Source organism: Erinaceus europaeus, chromosome 5, assembly GCF_950295315.1.
Source record: "Erinaceus europaeus chromosome 5, mEriEur2.1, whole genome shotgun sequence".
Taxonomy (NCBI): Eukaryota; Metazoa; Chordata; class Mammalia; order Eulipotyphla; family Erinaceidae; genus Erinaceus; species Erinaceus europaeus.
In genome coordinates, this window is record NC_080166.1 from 49,114,140 (window position 1) to 49,136,280 (window position 22,141).

Consider the following 22,141-nt stretch of genomic DNA (forward strand, 5'->3'; position numbering starts at 1 on the left):
TCTTTTTATTTTAAATATATATATATATTCGCCGCCCCCCCCCCCCCCAAGCAGAGAACTGCTCAGCTGTAGCTTATGGTGGTATGTGGAATTAAACCTGAAACTTTGGAGCCTCAGGTGTGATAACCATTACAATATCTACCCCCTACTTTAACTATAATTCTATTCAATCTTTAATCAATATGGGCAAATGCCAATTAAAAAAAAAAGTTTGTGGATTATTATTTTTTAAATGTTTATTTATCTGGAGAGAGAAAAAGAAAACTGGAGGCAACTTTCAGCACTGGCACAAGGTGGTGTCAAGAGATTAGACTTTCTGCCAGCAGAGATTCAGACTTGTAAGCTACTATTCTAACAAGCTGAGCTCCTTCCTCTTTCTCTCTACCCTGCTTTCATTTCTTGAAATATTCCCTTGCCATATGCTACTGATCACGCCTTCAAACAGACACTGGGTAATAAATTAGTAAAATAGCTTCTGTAATATTTTAATAGATTTTAATAAATGCAAATGTAAATTAGAAAACAATAGATATCAACAGGGTCAGAGAACTACCCCCCAGGTCAGGTCAGGGGCAAGCCTGGCCACACCTGAGACTACATGGGAGGTGCTATGGCACTGGGAGACTACCTGGCACTGCACTTCAGCTCATACTACCTCCCTCCCCCTGTGCCTCCAGCCCCTCCCGTGTATATGGAGATACCTGAATGAAATAAAATAAAATAAAATAAAATAAAATAAAGTAAAATAAAATCATCAAGCTGGAATCCTAATGTGAAAAACTGTGTTTCTATTATAAAATAAATAAAATGGGAGTCAGGTGGTAGCGCATAGGGTTAAGCGCATGTGGCCGCAAAGCACAAGGACTGGTCTAAGGATCCCGGTTCGAGCCCCCAGCTTCCCACCTGCAGGGGAGTCACTTCACAGGCAGTGAAGCAGGTCTGCAGGTGTCTATCTTTCTCTCCCCCTCTCTGTCTTCCCTTCCTCTCTCCATTTCTCTGTCCTATCCAACAACAACAACATCAATAACAACAACAACAATAAAAACAACAAGGGCAATAAAAAGGAAAATAAGTAAATATAAATATGAAAAATAAAAATAAATAAATATATGAACAAACACCAACCAAAAGCCAATTTCTCCAATAGTATTTGAATCTAAGTAATCCATGCGTTAAAAATTAAATTAGGATCGCTTCTTGGCCTTTTGGCTAAGATCAAGTGTAGTATCTGTTCTTATCAGTTTAAAAATTAAATTAGGGTGGGGGTAAATGGCATAATGGTTCAGCAGACTCTCATACCTGAGGCTCTGAAGCCCTGGTCCAAACCCCCACATGACCTTAAGCCAGAACTGAGCAATGCTCTGGCAAAAATTTATTTATTTTGTTGTTGTTTTGTTGTTTGTTAGCCTCCAGGGTTATTTCTGGGGCTTGGTGCCTGCACCACGAATCTACTGCTCCTGGAGGCTATTTTTCCCTTTTGTTGCCCTTGTGTTTTATTGTTGTTATTACTGCTGTTGTTGTTGTTGGACAGGACAGAGAGAAATGGAGACAGGAGGGGAAGACGGGGAGAGAAAGACAGACACCTGCAGACCTGCTTCACTGCTTGTGAAGCAATTCCGCTGCAGGTGGAGAGCCGGGGGTTCCAACTGGGATCCTTACTCCGGTTGTATTATTATGTGGAAAACTGAGTAGTGTTATGCATTTACAAATTATTGTATTCACTGTCAAATGTAAAGCATTAATCTCCCAATAAAGGGGGGTGAAAAAAGAGATCCTAAATTCAATCCCTGGTAGTACATGTATCAGAGTGATGTCTGGTTCTTTCTCTCTCCTCCTATCTTTCTCATTAATAAATAAAGAAAATATTTTTTAAAAAATTATTAAATTTGGCAATTTTTTTCAAAATGTGTTCCTATGATTTGATTTTGTTTCTATATAACGATGCTGGAAAAACATTACAATCAACAGAACAATGTATTTGTGCTATTACCTGCTTGTATAATTCTTCTAAAAACTGTGCACCTTTAGTTACAGAATAGACTGAGTCTATGATATTATAAAAATCTGAATCTTTACCATCACTAATAATTTTAATGCTGCTAGTAGTCAACATAATATAATATCTACACACTTGTAGGGAAGTATATGGCAGACTGATATCAGAATACAAACTGTCAAGTTATAGCCAAAACCAGTTACATGCCAAACCCAATTCATATCCTAATTTTGTGACCTGTGTTTTTGGAGCATAGTCATGTTCATTTACTTATGTGTCATCTATGACTTCCTTGGCCCTAAAAAAAATAATAAAGAGCTGAATAGCTGGGTCAAAGACTGCATAACATGAAAGCCTAAATTTCTTACCACCTGAAACTTAAGAAAATATCACCATACACAAACTAAATTTCAGGCTGATTTGTCAGAAAAGTTGTAACATATTTTATCTGTTATTCTATGAATTCAACACATGCGAGTTTATGATCAAGCTATGCAAGATGTCATTTAACTTCAAACAGTATAACCTAGAAAAGAATATGAGAAATACCAAATTGCTAATTAAGAATCTATCTTGTTTTGTTTGAAAAATAATTCATCAAGTATTCTGGTATAGGTCATTAATTTGTAATTTGCAGCCAAAAAATTTTCTAAATAAAGAGCCTGCTCATTCCTAGACACTTAAACAAAAAGAAGGAAGGAAGGAAGGCAAGGAAGGAAGGAAGGGAGGGAGGGAGGGAGGGAGGGAGGGAGGAGAGTATGAGGGAAGAAGTGTAAAGAAAGCACAATGACAGAACAGGAAAGAAAAGGATTAAAAATAAACCATAAATAGTATTTTTCCTATAGTTTAATATATGTGATTTCTGTTTTTTTGTTTTGTTTTGTTTTTTATTTATCCCCTTTTGTTGCCCTTGTTTTTTTTGTTGTAGTTATTATTGTTGTCGTCGTTGTTGGGTAGGACAGAGAGAAATGGAGAGAGGAGGGTAAGACAGAGGGGGAAGAGAAAGATAGACACCTGCAGACCTGCTTCACCACTCATGAAGCAATTCCCCTGGCAGGTGGGGAGCCGGGGGCTGGAACCAGGATCCTTATGCTGGTCCTTGCATTTTGCGCCACCTGCACTTAACCCACTATACTACCACCCAACTCCCTTCTGGTTTTTTGTTTGTTTGTTTTTTAATTGCTTTTCTTCTCTTTTACTAATATAAACAGAGAAAGGGAAGAAGATATGCTGTATGAACCTTCTTACCCGGGTCCTTGTGCACTATAATGTATGCGCTTAACCAGGTGCGCCACCACCTGGCCCCTCTCCTGTTTCTGTAGCAGCTCAGCGCCACTAACATTTATTGACTACTCACTCTGTTAGTAACTGTGCTGCAAACCTATTTTGCTCCATTAAGCTTATCATAGCAACAGTTTTCTTCAGGACTGATCTTTAAGATGGAATTTATAATACAGGAAAAATGTAAAAGTTTCAGTATATAAATTGATTATTGAAATTAAAGGGGCCTTGTGGTGGCACACATAATAGAGCACACATATTACCCTGTTTGATGACAAGGGTTCAAGTCCCTGGTCCCCACCTGCAGGGGGAAAGTTCTACAAGTGGTGAAGCAGGGCTGCAGGTGTCTCTCTCTCTCCCTCTCTGTCTCCTTCTCCCCTCTCAATCGCACTGTCTCTATCCAACAATAAATAAATAAAATTTAAAAAAAAGAAAGAAAGAGGATTATTTAGCCACCAAGGTTTCATAGGAACTTCTTTTACTTGATTTCACTACTCCTGGCATGTCTCTCTCTCCGTCCCTCACTCCTTCCCACCCTCCCTCCCTCCCTTCCTAAAAAGGAAGGTAAAAGACAGAAGAGAGAAGTAGAGAGGGAGGGGAGAGACAGACACCACAGCACTGCCTCACTATTTATAAAGCTTCCACTTTGCATGGTACAGTGTGTAGGGAATTGAACCCAAGGCCCCGAGAATGAAAAAACTATACCCTGACTTATTGAACCGATCGCCAGAAGAATAGAATGGTATGGCATGGCATGGTATGGTTAGGTTAGGTTTTGCTCTGTCTGTTTGTTTGTATCTCTTAGCACTAAATACTACTACTAAGTAAAATAATAAGCCAAATGCACTAGTATTTGGAACTGAGGAAGTATCAAGTATCTATGGAGAGGCAGTAACAGCTTGAAAATAAGCTCCACACAGTCACTAAAAGATCTCATTAAGGAGTTGGTAGCGCATCGGGTTAAGCACATGTGGCGCAAAAAGCACAAGGACCAGCTTGAGGATCCAGGTTCAAACCCCCGGCTCCCCACCTGCAGGGGAGTCGCTTCACAGGCGATGAAGCAGGTCTGCAGGTGTCTTTCTCTCCCCGTCTTCCCCTCCTCTCTCCATTTCTCTCTGTCCTAACAGTGACATCAATAACAATAACAACCACCACAACAATAAAAAACAAGGGCAACAAAAGGGAAAATAAATAAATAAACCATTTAAAAAAAAAAGATCTCATTAAACAGACTGGGAGCTTTAAGTCAATTGTCAATTTTGAAAATTTATCCATATCCCCGTTTTATACTTCCAATTACAAAAATAAAAAACAAAAAGAAATAAAACACAACTGAATTTTTACCAAAGTTTCCCCTTTAATTCTATTTTATTTTTTATTTGTTTATAATTTTTTAAAATTCATTACTGGATAGAGACAGAGAGAAACTCAGAGGGGAGGGGGAGGTAGACAGGGAGAAAGAGAGCAGAGTGACACCTGCAGCCCTACTTCACCACTCGTGAAGCTTTCCCCCTGCAGATGAGGACCAGGGGCTTGAACCACAGTCCTTGTGCACGGTGATGTGTGTGCTTATCCAGATACACCACCACCTGGCCCCTTTTAACTCTATTTTTAAAAGTCTATGCCCTACACTGACAGTTAAAGGGGGAAAAGGAAAAGGAAGGGGAAGGGAAACTGCTATGTTTTCCAACTCAGGGAAACTGATTTTATACTACTGATATAAGTGCTGAGTTATATAATGTTTGTTCCAGTAGTCCTGTTATATAATGTTTGCTTCAGAAGCATAAAATTGAGAAAATAAAAAAGGAAAACATGAGTAAGGTCCATGTTAACATTTCCTCTTACCATAATTCTAAACCATCTTCCAGAAGATAAACATGTGGAGGCTGAGAAACATCTGTACTCAGTTGAATAACTGGGAGCAGGAAAGGGTACAGGTTCTTGCTGTCTGCTCCTAATCCCTAGAGGAAGTATACATAAAACTTAGCATAAGACAGTCTGAGGTTCACCCTCACCCAAAAGGGAATAATAATAATAATAATTATATATATATATATATATATATATATATATATATATATATATAGGCCTAAAACAACTCCTTAAAAATCAGACTTTTTTTCAGAGTGATCCTAAGTATAAGCATTACAAAAAACTAAAATTCCATTTAGAATTGTAAAATAAGCTGCAAAAAAAACTGCTCACTTGCCCAGTAGTAATAAAACCATGCTTGCCAACGACCCATACATAAAACTTAGTCATTTTAAGAAATCCCATATAGAAATATTTACCTCTGCTCTGATTACTGAAGCATCAATAATGATATTTTTTAAACTTCACAAACATAAACCCATCCAAAGTAAGACAACCTAAATATTCATCAGTAAAACAATTATGGAATATTCATGTTCTAAAACTCTAAGCAGCCATGAAAAAGGACCAAACAACAAATGAAAACGTTCTAAAAGTAATAATGCACAGAATTCAAAGAGTGCAGAATCGTGTATAAGGAATTCCATGTCAAGGGTTATCTGTAAAGAATTACATACAGTATTTCTTGGGGATACAGAAAACACTAGTTAAATATGAAGAGAGGAAAGAGGAAAAAAAGGAGGAAAGAGCCCTGGAAAAGAAATAAAAAGGTTTTTTTTCTTTATCTTTGTAAACTTTAAAAAGTGTGTGCTTTTTAATAAATACGAAAAGTGGTTGTAACTCCACTTTTAACTCAAAATAATCTCTTAGATACCTTAGATCCACCTGCATATCAGATGTCAGGCTCAGGGGGAAAAAAACAACACTAGTATAGTCATGGGCTCTTTGGACTATAACTAAAATAGGCCTACTAACTACCTACAAAATGGAGACCTACGAACACTTCATATGAACTTTTCCAGCCTTTAGGCTCATGATTAGTCGACAATTTGTTTGGATCTATATGTTAACTCTTTTTTCAGCCACCAGGTTCCAGATGCTAACATGATGCCGTCTGGACTTCCCTGGACAGACGACCCCACCAAGCAGGAAGTCCTGCTTCCCCACAACCCTGCCCCACTAGGGAAAGAGAGACAGGCTGGGAGTATGGATCCTGCCAACGCCCATGTTTATCGGGGAAGCAATTACAGAAGCCAGACCTTCCACCTTCTGCACTCCTATAATGACCCTGGGTCCATAGTCCCAGAGGGTAAAGAATAGGAAAGCTATCAGGGAAGGGGATGGATACGGAGTTCTGATGGTGGGAATTGTGTGTTGTACCCCTCTTATCCTATGGTTTTTGACAATGTTTCCTTTTTCTAAATAAAAATAAAATAAATTAAATAAATTAAAATTTTTTAATTGGCTAGGACAAAGAGAAATTAAAAGGGGAGAGGAAAACAGAGAGAGGGAGAAAAAGATACCTGCAGACCTGTTTCATCACTTGTGGGAGTGACCCCCCTCCCCCACAGGGATTCTTGTGCAGTTCCTTGCACTTAACCCAGTGCCCTACCACCTAGCCCCCCAAATAATCTTTCTATTCAAATGAACTATCAAACAAAACATCCCTTTACAAGAAATTAATTCAAAAAATTAATACAGATAATAGCAATTTGCACTGGAACAAAATACATTTCCCCTTTTCAATGAAAATATATCTATCATTAGCATTAGAGTAAAGATACTGCAGCGAAAATGCAAAAGATATGTTACAGATACTTTAGTCAAAAAGAATAAAGCTTATCCTTAATTATGTTAATTTTGGCCCTTTCCATTTTTAAAAACCTGCAGATCTTTATTAAAGATTCTCTCCAAAGTGGTCTGGGAGGTGACGCAGTAGATAAAGCATTGGACTCTCAAGCATGAGGTCTTGAATTCGATCACTGGCAGCATATGTACCAGAGTGAGGTCTGGTTCTGTCTCCTTCTATCCTTCTCATAAATAAATAAATAAATAAATAAATAAATAAATAAATAAATAAATTTTCTGAAAAAAAAGAGAACATGAGTGTCACTTTTAATAAACTGTATAATCAAGCCTGAAAATTCAGCTGAATTTCACTCTCCAAAATTCAGTCCTTAATCCAACAAAACATTAATAAAAACTAGTCAAGTTCATTTTAGTTTCATGAAGACTTAAAATTTCTCTGCCATACTAGGAATTATCTGTTTATTCAGTGCACATCCCAATAATTAAAATATACTAGTGATGGGCGTCGGGCAGTAGCGCAGTGGGTTAAGTGCATGTAGCACAAAGGGCAAGGGCCAGCTTGAGGATCCAGGTTTGAGCCCCGCCTCCCCACATGCAGAGTGCTTCACAAGTGGTGAAGCAGGTCTGCAGGTGTCTATCATTCTCTCCCCCTCTCTCTCTTCTCCTCCTCTCTCCATTTCTCTGTCCTATCCAACAACAACGACAACAATAATTACAACAAAAAAACAAGGGCAACAAAAGGGAATATATATATATGCATACTAGTGTTAGCAAAGCTAAAGTAAAACAAGCACTAGATATAAAACTTTTTTGGCCAAAGGGTAGAAACATCTTAAAAACAATAGTGGTATAAAGAATGTGAAATTTGTTAGTGTGAAAAAAGTTCTGTAAAACATTTCACATATATATATGCCTCTTCCTGTATTTCCTAGCTCACATGACATTAACAACTATTTATGTACTGAGAAAGTGTATTACAGAACAAATCCTATTTCTTTGTTGCCTCAACCTCGTTTAACCAATACTTAATTCTAGCTCTCTAACATTTTAAAAAAATCTTTCCTTTCAATGGTATTACTTCAAACTTCCTCCACCACTTCCCTAGGTAACAGGAAACTCTCCCAAGTGCTTTGCTTAACCTGTTTTCACCCTTAAGTCAAGCCCATGTTCTCACTATTTTTCAGAGAGAGAGAGCCTGCCTATCTCAGCAGAGAAGCAACCACACAAGCCAGACCTTCCATCTTCTGCACCCCTTCATGATCCTAGGTCCACACTCCCAGAAGGATAAAGAATAGGAAAGCTTCCAATGGAGGAAATAGGATACAGAACTCTGGTGGTGGGAACTGTGTGGAATTGTACCCCTCTTATCCAACAGTCTTCTCTATTATATTATTAAATCAATATAAAAAAAAGAAAAAAAACCTCCTTTCTTTGAAATGCAAAAAGATTCTCTTTTTACCTTCTTGACCAGGTATATTCCATATAAATGAATGCTTTTGTCAGCTTTAAAGTACCCGCTACTAACTTTACATGGCAAAATATTGATACTTTATTAAAGATGGATGTTATTCTTAATCTTTTTATCATCTTTTATTTACTGGATAGAGACAGACAGAAATTGAGAGGAGATGGGGAGACAGAGAGGGAGAGAGACAGAGAGACACCTGCAGGCTTGCTTCACCACTCGCAAAGCTTTCCCCCTGCAGGTAGGGACTGGGGCTAGAACCCGGGTCCTTGTGCACTGTAACATGTGTGCTCAACCAGGTGCACCACCACCCAGCCCCAAGATGGATGTTATTCTTTCTGTACAAGTTTTAATTTACAAAAAAAAAAAAAAAGCAAGACAATAGATACAATTAGATATCCAATATGGTAAGATTTTTAAAAAGCCCTGTCATGGAAACAAACCATATCACAGAAATGAAAGTTTGAAGAGGTATCACTAGTATCCTTAGTGTAAGAAGATACTACATTCATGAAAAACATAAAAATCTGTAAAATTATTATTCAGAAAAACCAAAGAGAACACATCAACATTAAAAGCATAACACAAGGGACCAGGTGGTGGCACACCTGGTTGAGCACATATGTTATAGTGCTCAAGGACCCGGGTTCAAGCCCCTAGTGCCTCCCTGCAGAAGGAAAGCTTTGCAAGTGGTGAAACAGGGCTGCGGGTGTCTCTCTTTCTTTATTCCTCTTTATCTCCCCTACCCTCTCGATTTCTGACTGTCTCTAGATATAATAAATCAAGATAATAAAAATAAATAAATAAATAAATGCATAACACAAGAGAAAAACTCCATAGGGAAACAGAAGGATAAAGTTGATGAAATCCCCCAAGCAGAGTAAAGAACAAGGACAAGAAAAAGCTAGAAAGAACTGTAAAGATAAATCAGAAATGGTTGCTTCCTCTATCACGTAAGTAAATAGGAAGTTGAGATAGAGACAGGCACAGGAAAGGAAATAATAAATGAAGGAAAGGAGGTAATAAAAATACAACAAAATTCTCAAGAATGGAAGGATACAATCTTCTAATCTGAAATGTCCATCCAGAACAATGAGATGAAAATATATCCATGTCATCATGAAATTAAAAACAGAAACAGAAAATCACAGATGTCAAGAAGGGAGAGGAAGGCAAGGATTCCACACTGGACTGACTTGGGCAGGCAGTTCTGCAGAGGAGTGCCAGGCTTGCAAGCTTGGCATCTTTGGCTTAATCTTGGGCACCGTGAGAAAAACAACAACAAAGACAAATAGCTCTCCACAGATAGTGGAGCTGACGCACGCTAGCTCTGGATGCATGCATGCGTACACATTCTCTTCTTCTCTCTCACACAGTGTGTGTGTGTGTGTGTGTGTGTGTGTGTGTGTGTGTGTGTGTGTGTGTGTGTACACTATTCTATTTTACACGGTGCAGGGAAATAACCTCTGAGCTTCACCTATGTGTAATACTGCTGAGCGTCATCCCTGGGACATGAGTGATATCACTCAGTGGCCTTTCTTAAGACAATTTTCCCATTCTTCTTATTCAGAAAGCAGAAGAGAAAAAAAGTTTGGAGAGACAAAGAGAAAGACAAAATGATGTCCTCATTTGGTACTAGAGTTCAATCCTAGCATTCTCAAACAAGCTCTAGCAGGTAAGCTATTTCTTAGCCCACCTAAATAACATTAAAAAAAAAAAAAATCAGGAGTCGGGCAGTAGTGCAGCGGGTTAAGCACATATGGCGCAAAGTGCAAGGACTGGCATAAAGATCCCTGTTCGAGACCCCGGCTCCCCACCTGCAGGGGAGTCGCTTCACAGGTGGTGAATCAGGTCTGCAGGTGTCTATCTTTCCCCCTCTCTGTCTTCCCCTCCTCTCTCCATTTCTCTCTGTCCTAACAATGACAACATCAATAAGAACAACAATAACTATAACAATAAAACAAGGGCAACAAAAGGGAATAAATAAATTTTTTAAACCAAGTATTAACATAGCACAGGGTTATAAGAGCATCTGCAAGCTAAAATGACAAAAGATAAGCGCCTCTAAATTTCTGAGAATGCATCTAGTTTCATTCATAGTCAAGCAAATAATCAATACAGACATACAATAAAATATTTTCAAACATGCAAAATCTCAAATAAAAAATCACCTCTAGTATCATTTGAAGAATGGTGCTGACATGGGCTCTATCAGAAAGAGGAAGAAAAGAAAAGGACAAGAAGTCATGAGATGCAGAAAACATGCATGATACAGAAGGAATCCTCTGATGACAGAGAAAGTGGGATCCAATTATAGCAGCTGTGTACATGCAGCCAGTAAAACCAGCCAATACTATAAAGCACTTAAGAATCTTCCAAATAGCATTTAATAGCTACACATGTAACAAAACATGTGATGCATCTGATATATTTAGAACACAAGTGAAGAGTACGGGTTCAGTTACATAGAAAGCTTAGTAGAGCAGACAGAAGATGGTAGCTAAGATTTTTGGTACTTGGTGTAAACAAATCGGTCTCTACTTATTTAAACAGTAACTCATATATTACTGTGAAGGAATCTATAATATTGACTAAGGTCCCAAATGAAGAAACTTTAAGATAAAAATCTTGTCCGAGTAGCTCTTTTAAAAAGTTTTCTGGGGTCCACCAGGAGGTAACTCACATGCAGAGCAAACACTTTTCCATGCACAAGGACCCCATTCAAAGCCCCAGCCACATGTGAGCACATGTCACAAGTGGGGGAGTGTGGCCAGAGCATCTCTCCTCTCTCTGAATCTTTCTCTCTCACTCTCTGTTGGGGGGAGGGGGATACCCACTGAGAGCAATGGAATTGTGCAAGTACAAGCCTTGCAGCAATGAATCAATAATTTTCCCCCCTGTGGAAGTAGAAAGAATAAAAACTCTCTGGAAATGTTCTAGGAACTGACTTATGTCCAGATTGACAGCTAGTCAGTAGATATCAATCCTACAAAACAAACCATTAAATTCTTCCCCCAAGTAAGCAAGTTTGGAAACAGATTCTCCCACAAAGTGTCTCTAAAGGTAAGTCTGGCAATCCCTGATTAGAAAAAAGAAAAAGAAAAAAAAAAAACCATGTTGTGCAGAATTCTGATTTACAGAGCAAAGGCTTCATAAAAGGTTGCTGTCTTAACCTACCAGATTTACAATAACATCTTACACAGTATTAAAAATATACATACAAATGAAATAAAATCACTAATATAAGACTGAAGGTTAGGAACATGACTGTATAAGTCAGTCATATCGTAATAATAGTATATATGCCTTCAATAATTTTTATATTGTCACACAACAAAACCATTAAATTATGGACTACATTACAATTATACAGAGGTAATTGAGGAGAGGGGAGATAGAAAGATAATTGGGGAGAGAATGGAAGAACTGAAATTAAACTGTCTATAGAAGGAAGTCCAGATAGACTGTCTACGTGCTTCACTCAGCAAAGAACAATATGCTACCTAGAGGAATAAACTATCTACAAGACTGACTCTAATAGTTTAAAGTAGGTTCCTCCTTCAAAACAGAAAGAGATACTGTTACTTTTTTATTAAATGTCTTTAAGAACTAACTCCTTGACCTATTTATATGTAGAATTGTTTAGTATATAAACCTCAAAGAAAGAAAAAGCACCAATTCCACATCACTGATTTTAGAGAAATGCAATTTTAAGCCACAGTAAGACACCATCTCTTACCTATAAGAATGACCTACATCAGGGAGTCGGGCGGAAGCACAGTGGGTTAAGCGCAGGTGGTACAAAGTGCAAGGACTGGTGTAAGGATCCCGGTTCAAGCCCCCGGTTCAAGCCCCCAACTCCCCACCTGCAGGGGAGTCGCTTCACAATCGGTGAAACAGGTCTGCATCTGTTCATCTTTCTCTCTCTCTCTCTCTGTCTTCTCCTCCTCTCTCCATTTCTCTCTGTTCAATCCAACGACAATGACAACAATAACTAGAGCAATAAACAACAAGGGCAACAAAAGGGAATAAAGAATTAAAAAAAAAAAAAAAAAAGAATGGCCTACATCAACAAAACAGGAATTAACAAGTGTTTCTGGGGATGTGGACAAAAAGAAACCCTTATAAACTGTTGGTGGTGCAGCCAGTATGGAAAACAGTACAAGGAATCCTTAAATGAATAAAAATTAAAATACTTTATGATCCAGCAATGCAATTCCTAGGCATCCGTGTAAAAGGACATGAAAACACTAACTCAAATGAATACATGTACCCCAGCGTTCCCATTGGCACTGTTCACAAAAATCAAAGAACGAAAGCAACCAAACTGCCCACCAACACATGACTGAAAAAAGAAGTTAGAGGACATACGTTCAATGCAATACAACTTTGCAATTAAAAGATAAGACTGAAAACCTTGGGGTGCAATAAGCAAGGGTGATTACAGTAATGAAAGAAATAGAAAGGTGAAAGGCTGGGAAGTTCTGTTCATAGGTAGAATACATATAACCAAAACAAATGAACTAGGGATCTTAAACTTTATGAGAAACGTGGTCATTGGGAGGGAAAGGCACAAAGCTTTAGTGTATAGGGAATATATATATATATATACATATATATGTACATATATACATACATATATATATACATATACATATATATACATATATATATACACACATCCATACATATATATATATCCCCTGAAACATTATTTTATAAACCACTGCAAGTGTCTTTCTCTCCCCCTGTCTTCTCCTCCTCTCTCCATTTCTCTCTGTCCTATCCAACAACGACGACATTAGTAACAACAACAACTACAACAACAATAAAAAAAGAGCAGGGGGTTTGGAGGTCAGGCGGTAGCACAGCGGGTTTAACACACATGGCGCAAAGCACAAGGACCTGCGTAAGGATCCCAGTTCGAGCCCCGGCTTCCCATCTGCAAGGGGGTCACTTCACAAGCAGTGAAGCAGGTCTGCAGGTGTCTTTCTCCCCCTTTCTCCATTTCTCTCTGTCCTACCCAACAACAACAACATCAATAACAACAACAATAGTAATAACCACAACAATAATACAACAACATGGACAACAAAAGGGAAAAAAATGGCCTCCAGGAGCAGTGGATTTGTGGTGCAAGCACCGAGCCCCAGCAATAACCCTGGAGGCAAAATGAAAAGAGAGAGCAAAAAAAAGAAATTAGTTAAATGTGCCTCTGTGTTTTTATCTAGTGATGAAATGAAATCTTTCCAACTAAAAGATTTAAAGGTAGACTGAGGAGGCAGGTTTGACAACTTATTAAAAATAAGTGCTTCTGGGAGTCGGGCTAAGCGCAGGTGGCGCAAAGCACAAAGACCGGCATAAGGATCCCGGTTCAAACCCCGGCTCCCCACCTGCAGGGGAGTCGCTTCACAGGCGGTGAAGCAGGTCTGCAGGTGTCTATCTTTCTTTCTCTCCTCCTCTCTGTCTTCCCCTCCCTCTCTCCATCTCTCTCTGTCCTATCCAACAACGAAAACAACAATAATAACTACAACAATAAAACAACAAGGGCAACAAAAGGGAATAAATAAATAAATAAAATAAATATTAAAAAAAAATTTTAAAAATAATAAGTGCTTCTTTATTAAAACTGCAGCTGCTGGGCCAGCAAGATAACTCACTTGTATATATGTATATTTACTTTCTCATGCACACGATCCAAGACAGCACTGAGTCAAACCCCCATCACATTGAAGTTTCAATGGTGTGGTGACTTTCTCTCTGCCTCAGTCTATCTGCGAGTCATCTTGGAACTAAAGTCTCAGTGATGACAAAAAATAAAATAAAATAAAAATAAGTAAATAACTAAATAAACAATAGATCTATAATTTGATCCAGCAGTTTTTCCTTTATGTGTATATTCCAAAATACTAATTTGAGAAGCTACACATACACTTATGTTCATTGCAGGACTATTTTACAATAGCCAAGATTTGGAAATGATCCAAACTTAATGCCCTAGGGCAAATGTTTAATTACGGAAGTGTGGTATCAATATTCCATGGAAGAATACTCAGCTTTAGAAAAAGATGAAATCTTGTCTTTTGCTAAACATGGATAGAACCAGAAGGAGCAGCAGTAAAATAAACAACTTGGAAGAAGAAAGTCAAGTAACAATGACACTGCTCATATGTGAGTCATACAAAACTTAGGAAACAAAGCAAGAGAATAGATAGGGTGAACCGTGTACACCCTTGGCCCATGGCTACAAATCTGGGGTCACTATGGGAGCAGAGAATGGCTGGACTGAAGGACCCAACATCCTGACTGGAGAAAAAAGGCACATTGGTGGCAGGCAAATTGAGCTAGCATGTATCTGGGGAAGATGTAAAACTGTACACTTAAAACACCAACAAGCTCAGGAAACAGTATTTCCCCAATAAAAATTGATTAAGAGGGGCCAGGAGGTGGCGCAGCTGGTTAAGTGCTCACATTCTAGTGTGCAAGGATGCAGTTCAAGCCCCAAGTCCGTACCTGCAGGGGAACAGCTTCAGGAGTGGTGAAGCAGGGCTGCAGGTGTCTATCTGTCTCACTCCCCCCCCCCCTCTCTCTCTCACCGCTTTCCTGCCTTCCCTCTTGATTTCTGGCTGTCTCTAGCCAATAATAAATAAATAAAAATATTCTTTAAAAAAAACTGATTAAAAGATAAAAAAAAAAAACTATTTATTTTCTTTGTCTCTTTTTGCCATCAGGATTTTCACTGAGGTTCCATGCCTTCACCATTCCATTGCTCCCTAGAAGACTTTATCTCTCTTTTTTAAAGATAGAAAGTGTGAGAGATAGGTGGTCCGGGAGGTGGCGCAGTGGATAAAGCATTGGATTCTCAACCATGAGGTCCCAAGTTCAATCCCTGGCAGCACATGTATACTAGAGTGATGCCTGGTTCTTTCTCTCTCCGCCTATCTTTCTCATGAATAAATAAATAAATTCTTTTTTAAAAAAATCTAAAAAATAAATAAATCTTTGAAAAAGAAAAGTGTGAGAGATAGTGAAAGAGAGAGGGAGGGAGGGAGGGAGAGAGGGAGGAAAAAAGAGTCATAGCACCACTCCACCACTCATGAAGCATCCTCCAACTCCTGTGTCAGTACACATAAGATTTTTTTTTTTAACTGCTAATAGGAAGTTTCAGAGTAATCATTCTTAATTTAAGGAAATATTTCCCCTTTGGAAAGTCTATCAGCCTTTAGGAACCAGGTCAGTAAAGAAAAAAAAAATCACTTTATCAGGGCCATGCAGTGGTGTAACGGAAAGAGCACACACATTACCAGGCACACATACCTGGGTTCAAGTTGCTGTTTCCCAGCTGCAGGAGCAAACCTTCACCACTGATAAAGGAGGGCTGAAGGTGCCTCTCAGCCTCCCCTCTCCCTCTCAATTTCTCTCTGTCCATATCAAAAACAACAGGGGGGTGGGTGCTAGGAAAAGGTGAAGGCTGCCAGGAGCAGTGAATTTGTCATGCAGGCACTGAGCCCCAGTGAAAACTCTGGTGACAATTTATAAAATAAACAAGTCACTTTAAGTCTTGGTGTTACGGTCCTTCTCTATACTCTCATCAGACTATAATTCATTTTAACAACCCAGGTAAGAACTTTGGGCCTATTCCCTCCTCTCTTTGTTTTACTGGGTTGTTGTTTCTGTTCTTCTAGGTTCCCCTCCACTTATATCTCCATTACTTCAAAGTCAAGTTGTCTGCAAGCAAAGTGACTTCTCCCATCAAAAGCAATTTGCTGTTTTTCCTGCCTTTCTAATTTATGAAAAGGATACTTATATTTTACATCAAGGAAAAAAGAGTAGAAATGGAGAGAAAAATATATACCTACCAAGAAAAGTGCATGCAATGTACAATCAAGTACACAAATCATGTCCACAGCCATTAGAAACCACTATATCAAATGAAAGAAATTATCCTTCAAAAGCAGAGAATGCATTCCAGGACTCAAATACCCACACACTGAAAAGTTGCTCCCGGAAATGTTGAGATTACGCATGAAAAACACACAAAATGCGCCTTTTACTATCACAGACATAGAACACATGATAACAATAACAAAAGCCTACACTAACAAAACAATTTATGGGGCTGGGCAGTGGTGCACCCTGTCACGTGCACGTTATACCAGGAGTCAAAATCCCACTTTCCACCTACAGAGAAGATGCTTCATGAGCAGTGAAGCAGGTCTGCAGGTGTCTAACTTTCTCTTTCACTCCCTATCTCCCCCTCCACTCTTAATTTCTCTCTGTCCTAGCCAATAAAATAGGAAAGAAGGGAGAAAGAAAAAAAAAAGGAAAAGAAGAAAGTGTGTTTGGGGGTGGGGGGAGAAACAGCCACCAAAAGTGGTGGAACCATAGTGCAGGCTTTGAGCCCCAGCAATAACCCTGGTAGCAATTAAAAAAAAAAAAAAAATGAAATGATAACAATAACAACAACTACTTACCTGAACAAGATGAATCAGTGTAGTCAGAATAGCACACCTCAACATATTGTGTTCTTCACTCTGCTTCCAAAGAAGAGGTAAATACTGTACCAAACATCCTACATAAGGTCGAATCTATCAAAATGAAACAGGAGATTTAAAAGAATTATGTTAGGTGGGGGCAGATTACATAATGGTTACATAAAGTGACTCTCATGATTTTCGTGCCTGAGGTTCTAAAGTCCCCAGTGCAAATCCCCACACCACCATTACCCAGAGCAGATCAGTGCTCCAGTAAAAAGACCAAAAAAAAAAAAAAAAGAATTATGTTAGTAAAGAATATGACTTACTTAAAAAAAAACAAACTGAAATATCATGAAATCCTAGGCAAGAAAATAATATTTGCTAGACGTAATACATTAAACACATATGATACTAAATATAAATAATATATCACATATAGATATAATAAAATACGGTAAATATTTTAGAGCAATTTGAAATAAGTATCACATTTATTACATCAAGTGCAAACTAAAAATATAAACAGCATATTTAGAAGTGTATGCTATGAATTATAAAGTAACAAATCAAAAGAAAGTACCCAGCCATATTTGAAAAATCATGAAATTTCTATTCCTCCATTTTAGTTATTCATTAGCATATATAATGCTCTAAATTTTACACTTCAGAAACGGTTTCTCAAATGCTGCTCAATATTGTGAAAAATCTCCCTACTACCATACTACCAGCATGAGGTAGGCTGGGATTAGAGAACAAAGCAGGAAAAAAAAAAAAGAGAGAAAACAAAACAGGAAGAGTCAAACATATTTCCTTAGGACAGAAAGAGGGTGTCTAAAAGTATATTATTGGTGCAGGTGGGCTGTTAATAGTATTGCATCAATGTTAAGTTACCTAAATTTTTTTTAAAAGATTTTATTTATTTATTTATGAGAAACATAGGAGGAGAGAGAAAGAGCCAGACATCACTCTGGTACATGTGCTGCCGGGGATTGAACTGAGGACCTCATGCTTGAGAGTCCGATGTTTTATTCACTGTACCACCTCCCAGACCACGAGTTCCCTAAATCTAATAATGTATATGTTTAAAAATCAAAATCATCACTGGATGATTATGCTTCATGTTAAGTCTGAATACTGGCAATACTGCTAAGATCATCTGAACTTTGGAAAACTCCTTTAAATCTCAAATTGTTAAAATAATACATTTTAACCCCTCCCAAATATTCTTGTGAGGATCAAATAAACTCACATAGTACAGAAATAACTTCTGTACTCAATAAATGATACCAATGCTCATCAATTTAGAATAATCAATTTTGGTGTGGGAATTCACTGGCATATTTAATTTATTTATGCAATGTATACTGCATGTACTAGACCAATGCACTAATTCATATTTTCTCTCTCTAATAAATATTTTTTAAAAACCTTAAATACCAGCCCTGGTTTATGGTGGTGTGAGGTAATAGAACATGGGACTTTGGAGCCTCAGTCACGACAGTTTCTTTGCATAACCATTTTTCTATCTAACTTGCCGAAAATACCAGATAATCAAAGTATGATTTCACAGGTTATCAACTCTTTTTTTTTTAAAAAAAGTATTTTTATATATTATTGAATAGAGACAGAAATTGAGGGGGGAGGGAGAGAGATAGAGAGGGAAAGAGACAGAAAGACACCTGCAGCCCTGCTTCACCACTCATGAAGCTTTCCCCCTTGCAGGTGGGAACCAGGGACTTGAACCTGGGTCCCTGTGCACTGTAATGCGTGCACTGTAATGCGTGCGCTGAACCAGGTGTCATTGCCTAGCCCCCTTCAATTCTTCATAAAGATCAGTAATGCCATATAATGGGCCAAAAACATATCTCCCTGGGTAGGGTCCTGTATAGAAATGTGGCTAGACTGAGCTCCAGCACCGTATAGCAGGTGCTTTGACAACAAAAGGAAGCTTCAGCGCTTTGTTGTTTCCCATCTCTCTGCATCCTCTATCTCCACCTCTCAATCCAAATGAAAAAAGTAGCCAGGAACAGTGAATAAACACACATATAAGGTCCTGGATCCCATAGAATAAAAGAACTTTATATGTCACTTTTATACTAGACTACAAAATACTCTGAATTTTAGGGAGTCGGGTGGTAGCGCAGCGGGTTAAGCGCAGGTGGCGCAAAGCACAAGGACTGGCGGAAGGATCCCGGTTCGAGCCCCCGGCTCCCCACCTGCAGGGGAGTCGCTTCACAGGCAGTGAAGCAGGTCTGCAGGTGTCTGTCTTTCTCTCCCCTTCTCTGTCTTTCCCTCCTCTCTCCATTTCTCTCTGTCCTATCCAACAACGATGACATCAATAACAACAACAATAAACAACAAGGGCAACAAAAGGGAATAAATAAATTAATTAAAATTAAAAAAATTATCAAAAATACTCTGAATTTTAAAGGTAAAAAAACAACAGAATTCTCAGAATATTTGTATTTGTTAATAGGCAACTATGATTATGCCCTCAAAGAATATAATTTTTTCATATAAATTATTTTATTTATTTATCTTAATCACTTCATTGGGGAGTTGGTGGTTTACAGTATACCTACTGACACACAGGTATGACTTCTCATCTCCCCATGATAGGTGTCTGCAAACACTCTCACTCAGGTCCTTTCCCACCATCATGCAAAAGGACCTCTAAACCCTCCCCCCCACGACACACAGGCACAGGCGTGCAACCCAGCACTTCTGAGCTTTGGCATACGATGATGGGGAATCTTAGACTTCAGAGCCTCAGGCATGAAAGTCTTCTGCATAAGCATATGTTAGAGAAGAGACCCTGGCCCACACCACACATTTTTATAGGTCACTTCACTGTGTACATGTTGATTTCTGTAACTGTTGTCACAGATACAGTTTCATAACTTCCCAAGGCACACCATAAACTAGATCCAAAAAGAGATAGGAAATTTGCCCTTCTAACAACTCAGCACTGTTGATCATGTTTGTAGTTTGGGGGGGGAGGGGACAAGGTTTACATGTCAATTTTGAACACAACCAAAAGTACAACTTTTAACTTAGAAGCATTTTAAAGAATGCTTTAAACTGTGAACTATGTACATGTAGATAGAGCAGAGACACTAATGAATTCGAAGTTTACTCTACTTGCCCTGCTGACATTTATTTTTCATGTTTTGTAACAAAATTACCTGGATGTTGACTCTTTCAATCACACAAGAAAGAACATGTAAAACATGCATCTTTGTGTCACATTCTGTAACTTGTTGCAGCAACTGAAAAAGTAGTGTGAACATGGTTTCCAAGTACTGCAGGTAAGATAAGATGAAATTAAAATAGGTCTTGAATAGATGTAAGAATTTTACATAGAAAGAAAATACAATACACAACTAAATCATAATGTCTAATAAAAAGAGAAATATCCAGAACCATAACACTACCTAAATAAGTTCCGATTGCTCAAGTTAACCAATATTTAGTCACAAATTTCTTTATTGATGCTATATGCATTCATTTTTTTAAATTAAATTCCTCCACATGCTGAATTATGTTTCCAGAGAAAAATGTATATTAGCTTCGTGTGTTTACATTTTACGCTGCTATTTGAACAGTTAACAGTCATCATCATTGCTCTTCCACATATACCCTTGATCACAGCATGCTCTGCATTGCAAAACAATACTCATGAGAACAAAGGAAACACTATTTACTGCACCTACATAAAAGTTACGTCTGATATAACCCTCTATGTGTGCTCCATGGAGGTGTACACTTTTATATACGTAACTGTTCTAATAATGGCAGGATATGTCTTACTGGGAAATAGAAAAACAAATATCCTATATTTGATTTGATCTTCGATGTTAGAAAAATCACAGTAGCCACTGACAAATCACAAGATGTAAGACATTAACATAAACAAAATATTTGTTCTTTCAGATATTTGCTTCATTTTTATACAAATGTGTAAACGATATCTTCTATCCAACAATACTTAGTGATACTTTTATTAAAGAAAAACCTGTGCTACAAGTACCCACCATAAGAAATAGATATTTCATTACATAATGATCTTATTTACATGTTGAACAATTGCTTACTGAGTTCTAGTAAGAAAACATGATGTCTCCTCTGGGAAAACTAGTGCAGTTTTCAATGGAGGGGACAGGGACACAGAACTCCGGTGGTGGGAACCATATAGAATTATATCCCTAGTATCAATATTAAATCACTAATGAAAATTAAATCAACATTAAGTCACTAATAAAAAACACATTAAGTAATGTATTTTAAAATAAAAAGAAAACACCAGGCTAAGTGCTGCTGGTTGAATGATAAAAGCAATAACTACTAATATTTTATTCTTCAACTAATTGCAATCTAGTAGAGGAATTATACATATTACACCAAGAAATAAAAGTAATGAATACACAAGAGCAAGGCGGGGGCATGCCTGGTAGAGCACACAAATTATTATGTGCTAGCACCCAGGATCAAGTCCCCAGTCTTCACCTGCAGGGAGAAGCTTCATAAGTTGTAAAGTAGTTCTGCAGGTGTCTCTTTCTCTACCTCCCCTATATCAATTTCTCTATATACCGTACAATAAAACAAAGAAGAAAAAAAGAAGGCATTGGGAACAATTAAAATCCTTGTACAGGCAATAATCATGGTAGCAATAATTTTTTTTAAAAAGTAATAAAAACATATATAATGAAGTTAATCAATGGTTTACAAATGTGAGAGAACTTCAAAAGAGATGACAATATTGCTAAGCAAAAACAAGCAGAAATGTTACAAATAAGTTACAAATAAAAGCAACTACTCTACATGATTTAATATACTCAAACTAAGCTTTACTAGATGTCATTTTAACTACTGATATAAAGTAGCACATCATTATCAAAAAACTATTAATAGAAGCTGTTAAAGAAAAAAATTAGAAACAGAAAGTCTTACCGGTAGAAACTGATCTGTTCTAAATTCAAAATCATCAACAGGTAAGGAGCAGTTAAGGACGAAGACTACAAGGACACCATCGGGACAAAATATACTTAAGAATCAAATATAACAATGAGAAACTACAGTTTAGACCATCTCCAATTAATTTCAGAAAATGCTGAAATTAATCTTAGATAAAGATTAATCGTAAAGATTAAGCAATTTACTTCACAATAAGATATTTAAAAATTTAAAGGATATTTAGCTTCAGTGTTGTAGCTGTCTCAATACGGACCTACAAGAAAATAT

At 37.7% G+C, this 22,141-nt stretch overlaps 1 protein-coding gene and 1 pseudogene across 2 annotated transcripts in view; one reads left to right on the top strand and one right to left on the bottom strand.

The window, feature by feature from the left end:
* The window catches only part of IPO11 (importin 11), a 191,280-nt gene that overhangs the window by 94,215 nt on the left and 74,924 nt on the right, over positions 1–22,141 (bottom strand). For both annotated transcript variants that reach the window (XM_007516917.3, XM_060191289.1), the window contains exons 17-21: positions 22,094–22,127; positions 21,851–21,891; positions 20,086–20,202; positions 16,898–17,011; positions 5,123–5,238 (exon numbers count right to left, since the gene is read on the bottom strand). In XM_007516917.3, the coding sequence (XP_007516979.1) occupies positions 5,123–5,238; positions 16,898–17,011; positions 20,086–20,202; positions 21,851–21,891; positions 22,094–22,127 (422 nt within the window). The remainder of the gene's footprint in view (positions 1–5,122; positions 5,239–16,897; positions 17,012–20,085; positions 20,203–21,850; positions 21,892–22,093; positions 22,128–22,141) is intronic.
* Positions 1,190–1,296, top strand: LOC132538769 (U2 spliceosomal RNA; annotated as a pseudogene).